The sequence below is a fragment of the Lissotriton vulgaris genome, chromosome 12 (assembly GCF_964263255.1).
Source record: "Lissotriton vulgaris chromosome 12, aLisVul1.2, whole genome shotgun sequence".
Lineage (NCBI taxonomy): Eukaryota > Metazoa > Chordata > Amphibia > Caudata > Salamandridae > Lissotriton > Lissotriton vulgaris.
In genome coordinates this window covers 99,392,282-99,410,407 of record NC_141700.1, presented here as the reverse complement: position 1 = coordinate 99,410,407, position 18,126 = coordinate 99,392,282, and the positions used below count along the sequence as shown (strand labels likewise).

At 49.3% G+C, this 18,126-nt stretch overlaps 2 protein-coding genes across 3 annotated transcripts in view; one reads left to right on the top strand and one right to left on the bottom strand.

Moving 5' to 3' along the window:
* The window catches only part of CKS1B (CDC28 protein kinase regulatory subunit 1B), a 32,179-nt gene extending 28,163 nt beyond the window's left edge, over window positions 1–4,016 (bottom strand). The window contains exon 1 of the mRNA XM_086947367.1: window positions 3,880–4,016. Coding sequence (XP_086803493.1) covers window positions 3,880–3,938 — 59 coding nt within the window. The 5' untranslated portion in view covers window positions 3,939–4,016. The remainder of the gene's footprint in view (window positions 1–3,879) is intronic.
* A 601-nt stretch (window positions 4,017–4,617) lies between these two features.
* The window catches only part of SHC1 (SHC adaptor protein 1), a 131,856-nt gene continuing 118,347 nt past the window's right edge, over window positions 4,618–18,126 (top strand). The window contains exon 1 of one of the 2 annotated variants that reach the window (XM_086947365.1): window positions 4,618–4,781. The gene's annotated coding sequence lies outside the window, so the exon portion shown is untranslated. The remainder of the gene's footprint in view (window positions 4,782–18,126) is intronic. The other variant, XM_086947363.1, reaches the window with a different exon arrangement.

Here is an 18,126-nt window from a genome sequence, read left to right as displayed (position 1 = left end):
GAGGCGGCGGCGGGCGGCCAGCCAGCAGGCAGGCAAGTGTCCCCCCCCACCCCACTGCTGCTTCCTGGGAGCAGCCGCCACTGAAAAAAGCTGAAAACCTACAAGACTCCAACAGCATTCCCCAAATGCAGAATTCACCCTTTAAGGATTGGGGTGGGGCGTGGGGCAACAACTTACTAAATTTCACAACTGAAACTGCATGTGATACCACAAGCAAGGGGTGTAAAAGTGAATGAGCATAGAGAACTGAAGAATAGAGCCCATCCAATGGACAAAGGAGCCACTGAGGTACGTTCACCGAGAGGAAAAGTAACAGAGCAAAAGAGGACACAGCTAACTTCCATGGACCTAGAGGGATGCATACAAGGACTTCAGAGACAGGTAAACGCGGATGACCAACATGTGCTAAGGAGAAATGTTAGTGAGGTATAGGAGGTAAGGAGGAAGGTGGGCTGGTGCCAAGTGATGAAGGTCTGTGGAAGGAGGTGCTGCCTATGCCCCCCCCCCCCCCCAAGGCTGCAGCCTCATGACGGAATGGAGGCCGACGGTGATACTAGCACTGTAAATGTATCTGCCTCACAGCTGCATCCCTGGAAGTCCCTTACCTGCAGCCTCTTTTATGTGCCCAGGGCCAGAGCCGCCACCTCATAGTCTCTCTTGTCCCAGGCTGAAAGCTCCCCTCCTCTGTTGGCCGCCCCTTGCCCCTTTCTCCTGGCCCTACCTCAATCCAACCCGCCCCGACAGGGAGGCTCACCTATCCCAGTCCACAGGCTGCTCTCTGCCGGGCCCGTCCTGTCTAATCCCCAAGGTGCCTTTCCCCCTGCATCAGGCTCCAACTCTCAGATGGGTTCTTTCGGGCCTCCCTTCCGAGTAGCCTGCCCACTGCACCGATCAGAGCTACTGTGAATCAGCCTCTGTCCCAGGGGAGTCCGTCTCTACCAGGTGGGCAGTCTCTCGCTGTCCCACGGACTGGTCAGTCTCCGCCCTCATGGCCAGCCTTTTTGTGCTACCGACTGGCTTTTCCCCCTTGTGCCTTGGGCAGACAGCCTATTCTCCTTCCCACTGTCCTAATTAATCCCAGATAGCTTTTGCCCCCCTGGGTATCCTCAGGCCTGGCCTTCCTCTCTCTGAGGTCTGTCCCTGAGCCCCCTCCCCAGCCCCCCTTCCAGTCCTCAGCAGGCTTGTGCTTGCTGCCTCTCGGCCCCCTCTCCCGGGTCTGTGCTATGTCTCTGGTCCCTGTCATTCTAGGCTCATGTGGTCCCTGTGCCGTTCCTTCCCTCCTGCGCTCACTGGCCTCTACCTGACAGCATCTGCACAGACCATTAGAAAAGACAAGGGGAACCCAGTAGGTAGCTAGGGACCATGGGTATCAAGTATTTATAAAGAAAACAAGCGGTCCTCAGCATAAAAGAATAAGGGTAAACAAAATTATATGGACCACAATGGGCTACTATATATTTCACAGTCCCCTGTCCAGCCTGACAGGGAATTTTTAATGATCAAATAAATCGTTCAAGGTAAGGGCACAAATCACAACCAAGCATTATGGTTACAGTAGGGCACAGTCCTGTACCGTACAAAAGAGGAAAGTAAGAAGGTCAAGGAGTGAAAAGAATACCAGGCAAAACGGGTGAGCTTACAGGCCACTGTCATAATTTTAAATTAGCAGTGTGTCCTGGAGTAAACAATACATACAATAATACAATGGGGTGAAATGTATGATTTACTCAAAAGAGTCGACGTTTCGATCCCACGCTCAATTTATAAGGGGATCATCTTCGAGACTTGGAGAATGGTTTTGCCTGAATGGGAGTTTTAAACGCCCCTTGCAATTGAATTGGAGGGATTCAATTCAATTTGGCCGGAGTAGTGATTACAGGCTGGCATCACACCACATGTGGTGCAGTTGTGGAGCCCCGTTATTTAAAGCGAGGCGTCTGGGAAGTTGAGTTTCCGATTTGTTGACGTTTGGGGGCACAGCCAGGGCTACGATCCGGCAAGGCACAGCTCGCTATCGGCACACCGACATCTTGTCAACCACCCGCAGATTAGTCATTCAACTGACCGCGCTTCTACAGACGGCCCCATTGTTCACGCCGCCCCTCGGAAATGCTTAATTGTTGCAAGAAATCAAACGCGATGCAACTGTTGCATCTCGCACCGTGCTAAATGCACTCTGCACGGAAGCGTAGACCTGGCTGTGCCCTCAAACGTTAAGAAATCGGAAACTCAACTTCCCAGACGCCTCGCTTTAAATAACGGGGCTCCACAACTGCACCACATCTCGTGTGGTGTGATGCCAGCCTGTAATCACTACTCCGGCCAAATTGAATTGAATCCCTCTAATTCAATTGCAAGTGGCGTTTAAAACTCCCATTCAGGCAAAACCATTCTCCAAGTCCCGAAGATGATCCCCTTATAAATTGAGCGTGGGATCGAAACGTCGACTCTTGAGTAATCATACATTTCACCCCATTGTATGTATGGTTTACTCCAGGACACACTACTAATTTAAATTTATGACAGTGGCCTGTAAGCTCACCCTGTTTGCCTGGTATTCTTTTCACTCTTTGACCTTCTTACTTTCCTCTTTTATACGGTACAGGACTGTGCCCTACTGTAACCATAATGCTTGGTTGTGATTTGTACCCTTACCTTGAACGATTTATTTGATCATTAAAAATTCCCTGTCCGGCTGGACAAGGGACTGTGAAATATATAGTAGCCCATTGTGGTCTATATAATTTTGTTTACCCTTATTCTTTTATGCTGAGGACCGCTTGTTTCCTTTATAAAAAGCATCTGCACAGACAGCACACTCCTCTCTCCGTTTCTATATCAGTGTTGGCTCCGCAGCTTCACTTCACTGTGGAAAGCAGAGACCAGTGTTTAGTGATTTTATGTCTACTTGTCCATCCAACAAATTAGACATTAAATCTTCATGCCCATTACAAAACTTGGTTCAGGAAATATGATTCTCCACCCCTAACCAGAGTTGTTTGCTCTAGCTTTTTCTCTTTCTGCTGTCCACAGACTGGATCATGAAGATAGCCACAGCAAAAAAAAGAAATTGGATTAGGTGGACACCTTGGACGCAGCTCAATGACCAGGACTTTGCAGGCGCTGGCCCTACTTTCCCATACTCATTGCAAGGGAAGACCGACAAAGTGGAAGCCACATCAGTACAACATGGTCTTGACATCCACACGGGAAAAAAAACAAGATCCTGAAGGCTAACACGGCGGCACTACTGCAGTCACTCTTGCATGTGATGGACTAGACGAAGTTGAGACCATGGACCTGCAGTGTAAAACTGCATTCCTAATTAACATTGCTTAAAGTAGCTGATACGCAAAGGCAGACACAGGAAGGTCAAAAAGCCTCAGTAAGTGGACTAGCATGAATCCTGCACAGCAGCCACTTGAGGCACCACCATAAAAAATTAAGTTATTGACCCTTCTAAATTGAATTCATTGTAGGGCACTGGGTGGATTATTAATCTCCCTACTTCTATAGAGTTTCGCCAAACACTGCGACAAAGCCATGGAGGCGCCAAAAGATTCATAAAACGTTTAAACTTTTGATGAAGAGCGAGAATAAGGAACACGGTGGTCCCCTAAACTATGTGACACAAAGGATGACTAGCGAGGTCAGGCTTTGATTGTGGTAAAACGTTATGGTTTTCTTTGTAAATAAAAGACGACGCACACAGAAAGTAAGCAGGCAGGGTAAACAAATAAAAGAGAAGAGCTGTTAAGGTTGTCTGCTATGGTCTGTTCAATGGACAGGCGCCAGCTGCTGCGCATGCGCCAACATAAAAAACTTCTATAACAATAAATAAAGCACTAGCGCGAGTGCCCCTGCGGCCCCTCCGCTCACCGGTACTCGTACTCCTCGTCGTCGTACTTGTCACTGTAGTAGATCTGTTTATAGGACATCGTGCCGGTGCGCGTTCACCACTTCAACCGCTGACAGAACCCGGCGCGCAGCCTCACTTTCAAACACGCTCGCGCCGCAGCTGGCCATTGGACAACTAAAACCATGACGTCCTCGGCACCACTGGCACGTGACAAGATACTATTCGCAAGGATGCTGTGCAGGTTTGGGCAAGGAAGCCAGCGGCCATCTCAGAGAGGAGCTTCTACGTAGCATATGGCGTACGGATGCGTAGGAGCTAAATATTTCCCTAAAGTAATGGTTGTTGATGAATGTGGAGGAAACAAATGTTTAGCATGAATACAAAATGTTTCTCCGTATAACGATATAGGAAACATCTTTTTCTCTGTAAATATATTATTTAAATTTTCTTTAGATTCTTTTACGTCTCTTTTATTTGATGAGATATTGGCTAAGTTTATCTTTTGACGAATTCTCGGTCACTTCTCAGCTTTTCATCGACTTTGTGAGAATTATCACTAAACAGATCCTTCTGTTTGAGCCGGTTGAGCAGTAGAGAGGGCTCGGCCGTTGACGTTCATTCTCGCTTTCAATGATTCCAAGTGTCACTCCGCTTCACAGTGGTGATTACCTGACTTCACTATGGCCGTCTGACTTGACACCAGGCGCATGCGCTTTTTGATGTTGTTAACTGGGGTGTCTCTCGTTTCAGTACTGTTCATACGTCAGAAATGACGCCATGAACCGGAAGTGGCCTGGAGTTGGCTAGAGAGAAGCTACAGAAAGTTTAATATTCCTCTGCTTTGAAGTTTCTGGAAGCCCCGGGAGGCAGTGGGAAGGGAGGAGACCTCCCTAGATCGTGGAGCGGGATCCATGCGGCCCTGGTAAGCATGGCAGAAACGAGAGTAGGGAGTCGGAACTGTGTAAAGAAGGAATCCACCGATGCTCCCCTCTTTTGCTTGTGAGCCCCTTTTGGGTGTGACTCTTTACTCTGGTCGGTTACCTCTCTTGTCAGTGGATTTTCCACTTTTTACAGTGTCATGTGCTTTGTCAGAAACTCTTTTTCCTGTCTGCTGTTTCTCCCATTTGTTACCTATGGTCCCTACCACCTCCTTTTGCGTCTGCTCCCTTCTCTGCCGGTAACGTGTTGCTGTTATTGGTGAAACCCAGCTCCCTGTTGGGTCACTCTCTGGTATTTAGTTGCTCTTTGTTATAAGTTCACCGTTTGCCATAGGTCTTTACTATGGGGGGCTCTTTTCCTCTTTGCAGAACTTTTTCCAATGAAGGGTCCTTTACTCTCCATGATCCCTTTCCTTTGCTAGAAGTACCCCTCTCTTTAGTGAGATGTTGGCCGTTCGATGCAGCTCATCACCGGTCCAAATGTCTCTCTTATCATTAATGTGAACTTAACTCCCCTTGGTTCTTTTTTCCAATAGACTACTTTAACTCTCCCTTCTCTGCGGTGAGTTCTTCAGTTGCATTGAGTCTCTACCCATAAGCTTCTCCCAAATCTTGGGTTCCTTGTTACCTACAAAGATATATCTTAGGGCCCATCGGGTCGTTTTACAGGTCCTAGTTTGGCTCTCTACCGTCCTGTGCGGGCTGTTACCATATTATTAGGTCGTTTCCTCCTTTAATTTTTCTTTACTTGCCCCAGAGTCCTTTCTTATCAACTGTGTTCAGCTTCCTACAATGAGCTCTTAATTCTTTTATACTTCCTTCAGTTATTTGTGTGCCAGTCATGCCCGATTCTCACCAATGTGCTTTCTTTCTCAAAATTCCCTCCTCTCTCTCATTCTTTGGGTTACCGAGTCCTACCCGGGGCTACTTGAATTAGGCAGCAGAAGAGGGCCAAATTATGCGGCAATAAAAGGCACATTTTGCAGCATATTTTGTAATAGTATTACTTCATTACCACAATCGCATGATTCCAGTGGGCCTGGTCATGCCTACTTCCCACCAGTGTGCTTTCTATCCTAAAACTCTTGATTCTGCAGAGAGCTCCCCCGAGATCTCTTGACGGCTTTCATTTGTACAACTCTAAGCCCTTTGCCTCTCCCTGGCTCACTACCTCGCTATCACGACCTCACTGGTGGACTGAGAGAACCTCCTTGCTATTTGTTCTCTCAACCTCCCAAAATGTTTTCTTTTCACTCTACGCTTTGTTCCCTTCCTTATTTCACCATGCTGATTTTACTCAGCTGCTTCGTTGCACAATTTAAGAGCCCGAAAGTGGAGTCCCCACGTCCTTGCAGCTGTTCTCGGGGCTGGTCCCTGGCTCAGTTCCTCGAGGTGCTGCAACTGAGTCATTCCTCACTTCCTCCTAATTATCCCTCTGTGTTGACTCACCCTGCTTTGTACTTGCTGGCCTTATTTACACTGTGACCAGCATTGCAGATTAGCATCGGTCAATCTGCAGTGCCACGGAACGACGGTGTCTTCAGTGAGGTTGCTTCTGTATTTGAGTGTTTATGCAACGCTGAATTTTGCATTAGTAAATCGGGTAATTGCTGTTGCTCTCTGCCCCACAGTACCCCGCCTTAGTTTTCAGTACTTGACATTTTTTGCTCCGTTCTGTAAAATGTGACAGGAAGTGCTCAAAGCTATTGTCTCTTATCTGCCATCGTATGCATGTCTTTTTCAGGAAGAAGTGGTCTCAGTCAGCCTTCTTGCGGTTTGAAAAATTATGTTTGTAAGCCTTTTTACTGAGGCTTCATACTAACATGGTTTCCTTTAAATTCTTGTGCGCGCCTACTACTGTTTTAGAATATATTTCCATCACCGTGAGCATCATGCAGCACCTCTTTATGCAATCGAATGCAACAGGAAACACACTAGACCTCGTCCTCCTCATGCAGACTCACAACAGTAATACCACTGATTGGTCCATCCATGCAGTAAAAACATATTCCCACCCCATATTCGCCTCCCATCTACCACAGCAAGCATAGATCATCGAACAGTAGATCCCTCTTTCCAGCTGTAGATGATGCCCTAGTCAAAGACAATCCAATTCCATCTCCGGGCCCTTCTCAATCTACTATGAGCCTTCAGAAACATTGACTATCATGGATTAATTCTGTAGAATCACGTGGGTTATGCAGTACATACCACAAAGGTTCACTTTGTCCCTCTCCAATATTCAAATGCTCCTCGAGTTGTCATCTAGAATTCTGTGATTTTAAGTCCCCTGTGTAGTACGTCAAGAATACATCTCCCAATTGTCTATTAAAATGTAAGCGGTACAAAAGGGGATGGTGATGGACAGAGCATCTGAACCAATCAAACGCTCACACCCAGTCAACAGATCTGGGTTTAATCCATCACCGTTCTTTAGCCCACTCTGCCACCCCAGTTCAGACATGGCCATATGCAAATCAGTGTGACCCTGTGCCTCATGGGAACAGTCCAGCCCGAACTGCCAAGCCATGCCTTCCCTGGACCAGAAACCAGCTTCCTAGGACCGGTTTCTGGCATTCCAGCCGTCTTCAGCCCGGCTTGCTTGAATCCAGTGGCAAAGTGAGCAAGGGACTTGTTATCCACACCAATGCTCGCCTATGTTGGCACCCCACTGCAAGCTTGCACCGCCTTCAAGATATGTTGTGCCGTCTGCTACTAGAAAATTGTAACGCGCTACCATCCCTGGCCTAAACACACCATTTGCATATCTGGACTAAATAGGTACTGCACACATGACTCTCCTTAAAAATGAGCTAAAAAAGAACTCTTTCTTAAGAGAGCATCTTGGTTGCCAGCAATAGACCTATTGGTTTTTCCTCTTCCCTCGAGCTACATCTACAAAGCACCATCCTCACCGACTTGTTCCTGATACCAAACTAAAACAGTTCATGTGACTTTGTATGCAGAGTGCTTCAGTGCCACCTGGCTGTTTAGGAATGGAAATTCCAAAGCAGCACCTCCCCCCTTTGAGAGGGGATGTGTTCTGCTGTGCTGTGCTATCAAAGTAAGGTGAGTATGCACATCCAGCAGGTTCGCTAATCAAGTTAGCTCATCTGCACTTGTTCATCATATTGGTCAGATGTCTCCTTTTTAGGTTTCGCCCTGACCGTAGCACTGCAAAGTTGTGCCCCACCCAGGGCGAAATCTTATGTCCTACAGTATGGGGCTTCGTCCGCCTCTGTCTTCCATTGGCTAGCTCCATAAATAGAGGCTAGCCATTGGAAGAGATTGGCTGTCAGTCACTATTTCCCCGTCGGAACGCGATTCGGGGGCGTTTCCGTGTCTTTTTTTAAGTTCCGCCCTCTCCTCTTCCCATTGGCTGGAATTTTACCTTCCAGCCAATGGGAAGGGGAGACCACGATAGATAAGGGACTGCCCGCACGTCGAGCGTGATGGTTGTTTACTGCCTTGATCTGTGTCTTGGTGTAGGGATAGCAATGTGTGTTTACTGTTGCTTGGAGTTTCTTTCCCCCGTACATCCCAGAGTAAGCCTTGGCTGCGCTGTAGTGCTTCTCCTGCAGATCCACATGCCTTTAGGGAGCGCCCTGTAGATTGCGTTGGAATGCAGCAGTGTGCTGGCTCCAATGATGAGCACAACCCACAAACGGTGCACTGCTTAGCAAACACTGACTGCCCAGGACTAAAGATAAGGACTTGCCCGTCCGGGTTCTTATCCTGGATTGATGCATAGTCTTTCTTCTAGTGATTGCTGCTGCTCCTGTGGTGCAAAAGGTTTGTGCGTAAAACTAGGGTGGCTGACCGACCTATGCTGGCGAGGGCCCACTATCAGCAGACCCTATGGACTGCCGTGAGTCTTCAGGGGAAGGAGTTCAGGATGTGGCAGAGGCGTGCCCGAGCCATACCCGCTGCTCCCCGTGGCGCAGGTGGGCTCCCGTCTGGTATGTCTTGGCCCTGGCACAGGCGGCAGCCCCTCGCAGCCAGCTGGGAGGACCGCAGTGGGCGTTTCCGGAGAGCGGCAGAGCCCTGGCCAAGTCAAACAGCGTCCTCTGTACAAAGGCTACTGCGGCTTCGGGCTCTGACTGCGCCTTGAACTCCGGTGGATGCTTTGGCTCGGGTCGCGGGTGCGAAGCGGTGCCAGGCGGGGGTCCGCGGGGCCCGGGGCAGCCTGCCGGCCTGCCCCTGCGTCATCTCCTAGAGTGCTGGCAGTCCATGTTATTATTCCTGGTCTGCAGGGTTAGGAGGGCGGGACACTGCTGCATTGACTGCTTATTGAGCAGTGTGTGTGTGCTGTGGGGGTGGGAGGGGAGGCAGGGTGTCACTGGTGCAAGAAACATGTATAATGAGCGGAGTGAGGAGCACGACACCTGGCTGACAATCAGGAAATGGCACTGTGTGAGGCCTTCCAGGCGCTGTATATTGGTGGCAGACTAGTCGGTGCTTTCAGAGTCTGGTGCCCCGTCGGGCGCAAGTACAGATGTGAAGTACAGATGTGACATCCTGGTGGTCAATTAGTACGGCGTGAGCTCGGATCCTGGTGGGGCCCGGCCAAGGTTTCTATTGCCTGCTCATCCCAACTTCAGGATGGAGAGTTGAGTGTCAGCGACCAGAGACGGGCACAGCATTGGCACGGGGGCAGAACACATGTTGAAAGAGTTGAGACCCTGGACTGATGAGAGCAGCAGTGACACCCAGCGGACAGTAACATCATGGAATCCGTTTGCAGGGGACACAGTGGAACTCGCGTCCCACAGGCCCACCACCATGAGTAACCCACGTGCCACCACCATATTCACAGATCAAGTGAGTGTCCTTGAATGTGGGTGCAGTTGACGCAAGTGGCACCGTGCTCGGCCACCAGCCGCAGAACCAGGCAGAAACCGAGCAGCGAAGTTTCCAGTAATTTATCCCAGCTGCGAGCCGCTCCTGCCAGCTGGACCGGGCCCGCTTGTCTCTTCACGCTCCTTCGGGCGTGTTCTGTTGTTCGTAGCGAGCTGCCTTCTGCCAAGAGTCTGTGTAACAGAACTTTAGCAGACCAACTCCAGACTCCCGTCTCGCTCGCCACTTATCGCTGTGTGATCTGGGTCACACACAGGCATGGTGCCGCGCCCTGTCCCTGCGGCCAGTCCTCTTTACATAGAGGGCGCTGCTTCGAGAATATAAGTCGGGCGGAGCACACAAGCAGACAAATAAGAGGCACACACGGTTGTTACCAGGAGCAAGAGAGAACATGTGACTGTCTCACCTTCTAGCCGCCCCACTCTCACCGCGATTACCAGCAACTGTCTGTCCTCCCCTCTGTCCCTACACAATGGAATATGAGCAATGCCCGTAAGGCAGAGGTCTTCAAACTTTTTGATGCCGAGACCCCCTTGTAAAACCTTTTAGGCTTAAGGACCCCCTTCCGACAAAAAATTCTAGAAACTGGTACTCCTCATCATAAACAACTATCGACAACCATAAATGCGCCTGTTAGACCTCATCACATCCATCCATCCATCATTCATCCACCCACACTTCCACACATCAATCCATCCTTCATCCATCCACCCTTTCATCCTTCCATCCATACATCCATCCTTCATCCATCCATCCTTTCATCCTTCCATCCATACATCCATCCTTTACCTATCCACCCAACATCCACCCGTCCATCCATCCATCCATCCACCTTTTCACACATCCATCCATCCATCATTCATCCGTTCAACCTTTTATCCATCCATCCATACATCTATCCTTCATCCATCCACCTTTTCATCCTTCCATCCATACATCCATCCTTCGTCCATCCACCCTTTCATTATTCCATCCATATATCCATCCACCTTTTCATCCATACATCCATCCTTCATCCACCCACCCTTTCATCCATCCATCCACCCATCCATCATTCATCCCCATCCTTTTCACACATCCATCCATCCATCATTCATCCATCCATGCAACCTTTTATCCATCCATACATCCATCCTTCATCCATCCACCCTTTCATCCATCCATTCACCCATCACTCATCCACCCACCTTTTCACAAATCCATCCATCATTCATCCATGCAACCTTTTATCCATCCATACATCCCTCATCCATCTACCCTCTCATCCTTCCATCCACCCTTTCATCCATCCATCCTCCATCCACCCACCTTTTCACACATCCATCCATCCTTCATCCATCCATCCATCCACCCTTTCATCTTTACATCCATCCACTCATCATTCATCCGCCCACTTTTTCACACATCCATCCATCCTTTCATCCTTCCATCCATCCATCCTTCATCCTTCTTTCCTTCCATCCATACATCCATCCACCCACCCTTTCATCCTTCCATCCATACATACATCCTTCATCCATCCACCCTTTCATCCATCCATCCATCCTCCATCCACCCACCTTTTCACACATCCATCCATCCTTCATCCATTCATCCACCCTTTCATCTTTACACTCATCATTCATCCACCCACCTTTTCACACATCAGTCCACTCTTTCATCCTTCCATCCGTCCATCCATACAGCCATCCACCCTTTCATCCATCCATACATCCTTCATCCGTCCACCCTTTCGTCCATCCATCCATCCACCCATCATTCATTCACCCACCTTGTCTGTGCCTCTCTCATGGGGGGTCAGTATCTCTCTGCGTCGTCTTCCTTCTTCTTCCTCTATCATGGGAGGGCATTGTTGTCTTCCTTCTTCCTCTCTCATGGGAGGGCATCTCTGTGCCTCCCTGCTTGGGGGGGGGGTGACAGGCTGTATGAACGTCTCACCGTGCAGGCACTAGGTATGAGGGCTCGTGGGACTTGAACCAATGATTGTAATGTCCTTCTGCTGTTTACTGTGTTTGTAAAGCGCCCTGATACCTATGGGTTAAACTAGCGCTATATAAAACAAACGTTAAAAAGAAAAAAAGAAAAATAAACCCACATCTAAGTCTATTGAACTCAACGGGCTACAGCCTTCTCCCCCAGCCCCCACCCCCCCCCCCAAGCCCCCCCCCCCCCAGCTCGTGTATGTGAGCCTGGCTCAAACAGCTTGGACACACACAAAGGCACACCAGAGTACTTCACAGGTCTTTGAAAGACCTTTACTTGTTGATGAGGCGTTGATGTTTTTCACACCTCGGTGTGAATTAGGCCGTGAGCACCCTCGATCAGCCCGACGCCAGGAACTGCAGATTCTGCGACCCCCTTCCCAGGACTCCACGACCCCCCTGGGGGTCGCGCCCCACAGATTGAAGACCTCTGCCGTAAGGTCTTAGGCTTCAGCCGATCACATGGCATCTGAAGACACTACACTCTTATTTCTAACCAAATTATAAGATAAAATACCAAGATTGAGGGGGCCCAGCCCTCGCAGGTGGCCATGACATCTTCATGAAGATGAAGTTAAAGTTTACCCGAAAGCACTTGTGGAGCTTGGCTCCTTTCACTAAGCTCACTCTTGGCACTAAGGGGACCTGAAATAAAAGTGGTGATTTAACTCATATGTCTGGGTAGACTGTACGTAGCTTTCTTTGAGCTTTTCCTGTTGGAGGCCAAGGTCAGTGCCTGGGTGACTGAGCAGGGTGGATTGGAAAGAGAAGCTCGCCGCTGGCTGTGAGACTAGGGCCGCTCCCCCTCAGGCACCATGCCACAGTGGGGTGCAAGGTTAGGTGGGTTTGAACTTCAAGTAGCCGGTCTGGACTGTGCCTGTCTTTGGAGCAAGCCTCGACTCTTGACCTCCATACAAAGCTTCAGCAGAGGAGCCTCATGCTCTAGGATGGATCTTGCAGGAGGCAGGGTGGGGCAGGAGCCAACACTGGAGTGGTGGCAACAGGTAGGGCGGAAGACGTGGGTGGAAAACGCTTAAAAGTGGGCAGTGGTGTCTAGTGTCCATGTAATAGCTCGTCCGTAGGGTACAATAGGTCTCACATTTGCGATAGATTAAGTTAATGGCAATGCCATTAATTTATCTGTTTTCAAAACCAACACATAAATACAAATTTTGTCATTTACAATGCCAATAGCTCTAACTATTAACAATATATGGACAGTAGTCGAACAAGCTAATGGATGAAAAAGGTGACACTCTTTGTAGGTATTTTTAATTTCCAGTTATTTTTGGAGTATGAGAACTACGAGACGCGGAGATTTGTCTTTAGGCAGACTTCAGAGGGGTATTTTATATAATATTGTGTTAACAGCATGTGTAAAGTGCTTTCTACTAATAGCGTGACACTAGCAATTTGTTAATCTCTGCGCCATTTCGTAGGGTTTGGGAATTCTATCAATCTTTTATATATGCCGCTCGCAGCCGGGACTAAAGGGAGCAGAGTTCGTCTTTTGGTGGATTTCCCTGTGCTGGGTCTCTGAAAGGCTCGTGAAAGGGTCCAGAATTATCGTAAACGCCGAGGGAGGTGTTCCTTGGAAGGCGTGCGGGACTGTGAGGACTGCCAGTTCCAGAAGCCAGTGCGTGAATCAATCACACGCAGCTGGCCTTCTTCCCGCCCACTGCCTCCCTGATTGCTTAATACGGCTCGCGGCCCCCGCTTCGTGGGGGGGGGGGGGGGCGCTCGCAGCCGGGACTAAAGGGAGCAGAGTTCTTCTTTTGGTGGATTTCCCTGTGCTGGGTCTCTGAAAGGCTCGTGAAAGGGTCCAGAATTATCGTGAACGCCGAGGGAGGTGTTCCTTGGAAGGCGTGCAGGACTGCGAGGACTGCCAGTTCCAGAAGACAGTGCATGAATAAATCACACGCGGCTGGCCCTCTTCCCGCCCACTGCCTCCTCCTATATAGCAACACCCATATATAGCAACACACATTGCCGGGCGAAGCCTGGGCCCGTTTAAGCCCATTAAAGACTGATCAAGACCGGACCGGGCCCTCCCTCTTTGCTTGTGGCTACTCACCCAGGAGGCACGCTACGCCCCATTATAGTTCTAGTGGGGGATTCAGTCAAGAGTAAGGACAATGACATCTAGGGAAACGAGAAGTAAAGCCACAGCATCAACTTCCATGGTGGCAGGTACTTTGGCCAATTTTCTAATAAGAGCTAACTCACTGGTGAATAATGAACTAACCATTCTAGAAAGACGGCTTTCACAGGGGATTGAAAGTGTCAGACGATCCTCTTTGGGTCTATTAGCTAACGCCAAAACCCCTGAAAAGGCCGATGTTTCCCATAAAACCCTCTTAGACAGTATTGATCAAACGATAACAACTGTTTTGCAAGAGTTAAGGTCTAGCCCACTATTGCATAGAGACTCTCTCCAGGCTATACCTTAGGTTTTTGCATTTGTCCCCTCGAGTGGGATGGGTATGCTCAGACGTGAGTCCCATGCTTTCCACACCACTGGATTCATGCAAGCCGGGCTGAAGACTGCTGGAATGCCAGAAACTGGTCCCCGGAAGCTTGTTTCCGGTCCAGGGAAGGCATGGCTTGGCAGTTCGGGCTGGACTGTTCCCATGAGGCACAGGGTCAGACTGATTTGCATATGGCCATGTCTGAACTGGGGTGGTGTGGAGTGCAAAAAAACGATGGATTTAGGCCCAGATCTCTGTACTGGGGTGAATGTATGACATTGTTCTGCATTCTGTCCATCAACTGTGGTTTTTGCATTTATACCTGAGGTTACACCAGCCCCACTTACAGAAGTTGTTTTGATACCAGAAGGGGGGAGTGTGTCCAGTACACCCAAATCATGAGGAACGAGGGAAGGGGCTGTCCCAAAAAGGAAACGAGGTGGGCAGACTAAGGGTGGAAAAAGGCTAAATTAGATCAGGGCCTCACTATTCCTGAGAGCGCGGGTCCTATAGCAGAATGGGTGCCCCTTCCATCTGTTAATGTTAATGATAGCCGCAGTCAGCCCCTCCAAACTTTGTCGGTGGTGCAGCCTGCCGCTTTTAGAATTGGGGAGGGGCCTACTGGTAGGGGGGGGACAGTTTACTCACGCTTTTAGTAACATTCTGAAAACGCTGTTGGATCCTCTGGTGACTAGGCTTGACCGTATTGATTGCAGGTTAAAAGTAATAGAAACAGCCACCGGGGGTATTGTGGACCATTTGAAAAATATGGGGAGTATCCAAAGAGTGTCTGTGGCCAATGGCGGGGCTGTTTTTCCAGCTAACACCCCCACCCCCCCCCCCCCCAGGTCGGCAATTGCCCAGCCACCTAACCCCCGACTTCAGTAACTGCTCAACCACCTAGCCCTCCAACCTTAGCAGTTGCATATCCACCCAACCCCCCCCATTTCGGTAATTGCCCCTGCGCAATCAATTCCTTCTTCTCTAGCACAGAAATACGAGTCTTCAGAAGCCGCTAACTCGATTAGGTTGACAAGGAAGACCACGGTGACTGGTGATCGTCCTGCCCATGATCCCAGCAGAGTAAACTGGAAAAATGTAGTGAATCTACCCCCAGAGGCTGCTCCTCACGTAGTGGTCTTAACTGGTGTCCCTGAGCTCAGTGATTCTGAATCAGAAACTTTCGATTCCTTAAAAAATAAAGTGGCTAGTTGGTTGAATATCCATAGGCCCCTTCCCCCCCATTATTAAATGTGAAATTTTGATGGTTCGGAGGGTTTCGTGGGTGGGATATACTACGAAGAAAATTAAGGGTGATTGTATCTTGGTAAACTTTAGGAACCCAGTGATTGTCTCTCATATCTGCAATTGGTTGGGCAGCCCGGGAGACACAGTAATTCAGCCATTCCCACTGTCTTTTTTTCTATCCACCTTCAAATAGTAGACTGTACTCAGGGCTTGAAGAAGGGTGGACCAGGGTGGGTCCAAGGTGTCAAAGCAGAGGGTTTAGGTCTAACCAATACGAAGCAGCTATGCCCATTGATTATTTACACACTAATCGGTATAGCTGCCTTGACCAGGTAGACTGACTACAGCGGGAAGTATGCCTCAGCCATAGAGACGGGGGGCGGCCCACTCAAATCTGTATAGTAACCAGGAAGCAGGCCCTTGGGGGACCGCTCAGTCGGGGATAGTGGCGGACACCCCCGATAGTTGGCCCCTGTGCCAAGAAGCTTTGCACCATGGCCCGATGGGTGTTACTGATGAAGAACCCACTCCGCAAGCCCAATGTAGCCCTTCTGGCTCAACTGTATTAAAAATGCTATCCTGGAATGTGGCAGGTCTCAGCAATAAAGGGGTTCCTTTATAGACTTGAACGATATATGTCTCTTCCAGGAAACTTGGGCACGGGAAGAGCAATTCCGATCAGGTTTTGCCTCATTCTCAGTCGCTGCAAGGTGGAGGGGGAGAGGCAGACCGTCGTGGGGGACTAACGATTTGGATAGGAGCCCATTTGGGTTGCAGTGCCAGGGTTATGGATACGGCATCATAGGATGTACAATGTGTGGTCTTAGAGTGGCAGAAGGGCTCCAGACTCGCCTTGGTCAATATTCATTCTAGACCTGTGAGTGTTACATCAGAGTCTAGAGCCATTGATGAGCTCTCCTCCATCCTAAGTGAAATTCCTGAGGGAGTCACGCTCGTGGTGGGGGGGGGAGACCTCAACTCCCACTTTGAACCACTTGAGGGTCTGCTGGATGGTGCAAACCAGGAGGAGGATGATGTCTGGAAAATTCAACAAGTGGCGGGCCCCTCGGTAAGGTCATGGGCACCTCTGGCCGTACAAATTACGACCCTCACGCTGAAGCACTCAATCAGGGCATGTAACGGCCGTGTAAAGTCGGATAACCCTCCTATGTGTACTTTCAACAAACCAGGGAGGGAGGCACGCCTTGACTACATCTTTGTTGAGTGCAGTGCCTGGCATAGGGTATAAGATTTCAGGGTGGTACCTAGGGGAGAGAGTGACCACAATGCTTTGATTTTAGACTTTTCCTCGCCCGGTATTCCCAAGGGCAGTTCATTCTTAGAGTCCGGACCAGTTAATAGGGCCATCCTATCAAACAACAGACGCAGGGTAAGATGGGATAAGCTGGTCACCAATCCAGATCAAGTAGCGGAGTTATATGCCCGGGTTATGCCAGTATTAGAAGCCGCTGGCATCCTAAAGGTACAATACCCAACGCATGAATTACACGTAAGGCTGGCAGAACTTAATTACTAGTCAAAAGTCTGTCAGACATCTTAAATCTCCCAGGTTCTAGTGGGAGAAGGGCTGGAAGCAAACCCAGCTGGTACAACAGGGCCTGTAGACTTGCGAAAAGAGAACTTGAGGCACTGAAACAGAATAATAACAGGGCACTCATAAAGCGTAGGAGGCTAGCATATCGGCAATTAATTCATCATGCTAAGATCGAGTGGGGGAATGAGAATTGGGTGAAGCTAACGTCTGCTTTAGCTGTTAAAGATGCATGGAAGTTCTGGCAGATTGTGAGCACTGGATCGGTTGAACCAGTGTTGGCAGTAGTGCCGAATATCGCAGCGGAGGTGTGGGAAGAACACTTTCACACCTTGTATCAGGGGGATAACTCCCTTACGGAACTGCCCCTAGGTGACATAGTGCCTAGCTCTGTCCCTGGTTCGTCCGAGATTGAGTTCACTGAAGGTGAGGTTTTGGCTGCTATCTCTAAACTCCCTGCTGGTAAAGCCCCTGGGCTGGATAAGGTCCCTGGTGATCTTTTTAAACATGAACTCGAGTTCTGGGCTCCTTACCTATTGATGATTTTTAATGCAATCTTAGGGGGCATGGCGGTCCCAAATACTTGGCTGGGAGCAGAGTTAGTCCCTATCTTCAAGAAGGGCTCGCCTCTGCTCCCAGTCAACTACAGGCCAATCAGCCTAATAGATGTATCACAGAAACTTTTCGCTAGGCTGATTTTAGACCGCCTCTTGGGCTGGATGGAGGAGTCTGAAATGTTAAGCCCGTATTAGACGGGCTTTAGAAAGAACGTTTCCACCACGGACCAGATTTTCCGATTAACCATGCTTCTTTGGAAAACGCTTCAGGTCGAGGGTGGTTCACTGTATACTGTTTTCGTGGATCTCCGTGCGGTCTTCGATCTGGTTCCACGTTGGAAACTGTGGAGCGTCCTTACGGATTTGTGCATCCCTGTCCCTCTTCTGAACATTATAATCCATCTCCACACTCAGAATTTCGCTCAGGTTAGGTGTGGGAAAGAAGCTAATTTGTCATCTAGCTTCCCCGTTGGCAGGGGGGTGAGGCAGGGGTGCGCATTGGCGCCCACCCTGTTTTGCCTCTTTGTCAACGGGGTAATCCCCCACCTGAACGCGGTCCCCAACCGAGATGCTCCATGGCTTGCTGGGTCTGGGATCTCTGCGATTATGTTCGCAGATGATACCCTTCTACTTTCTAAGACCCCTATGGGTATACAGCGAGTCTT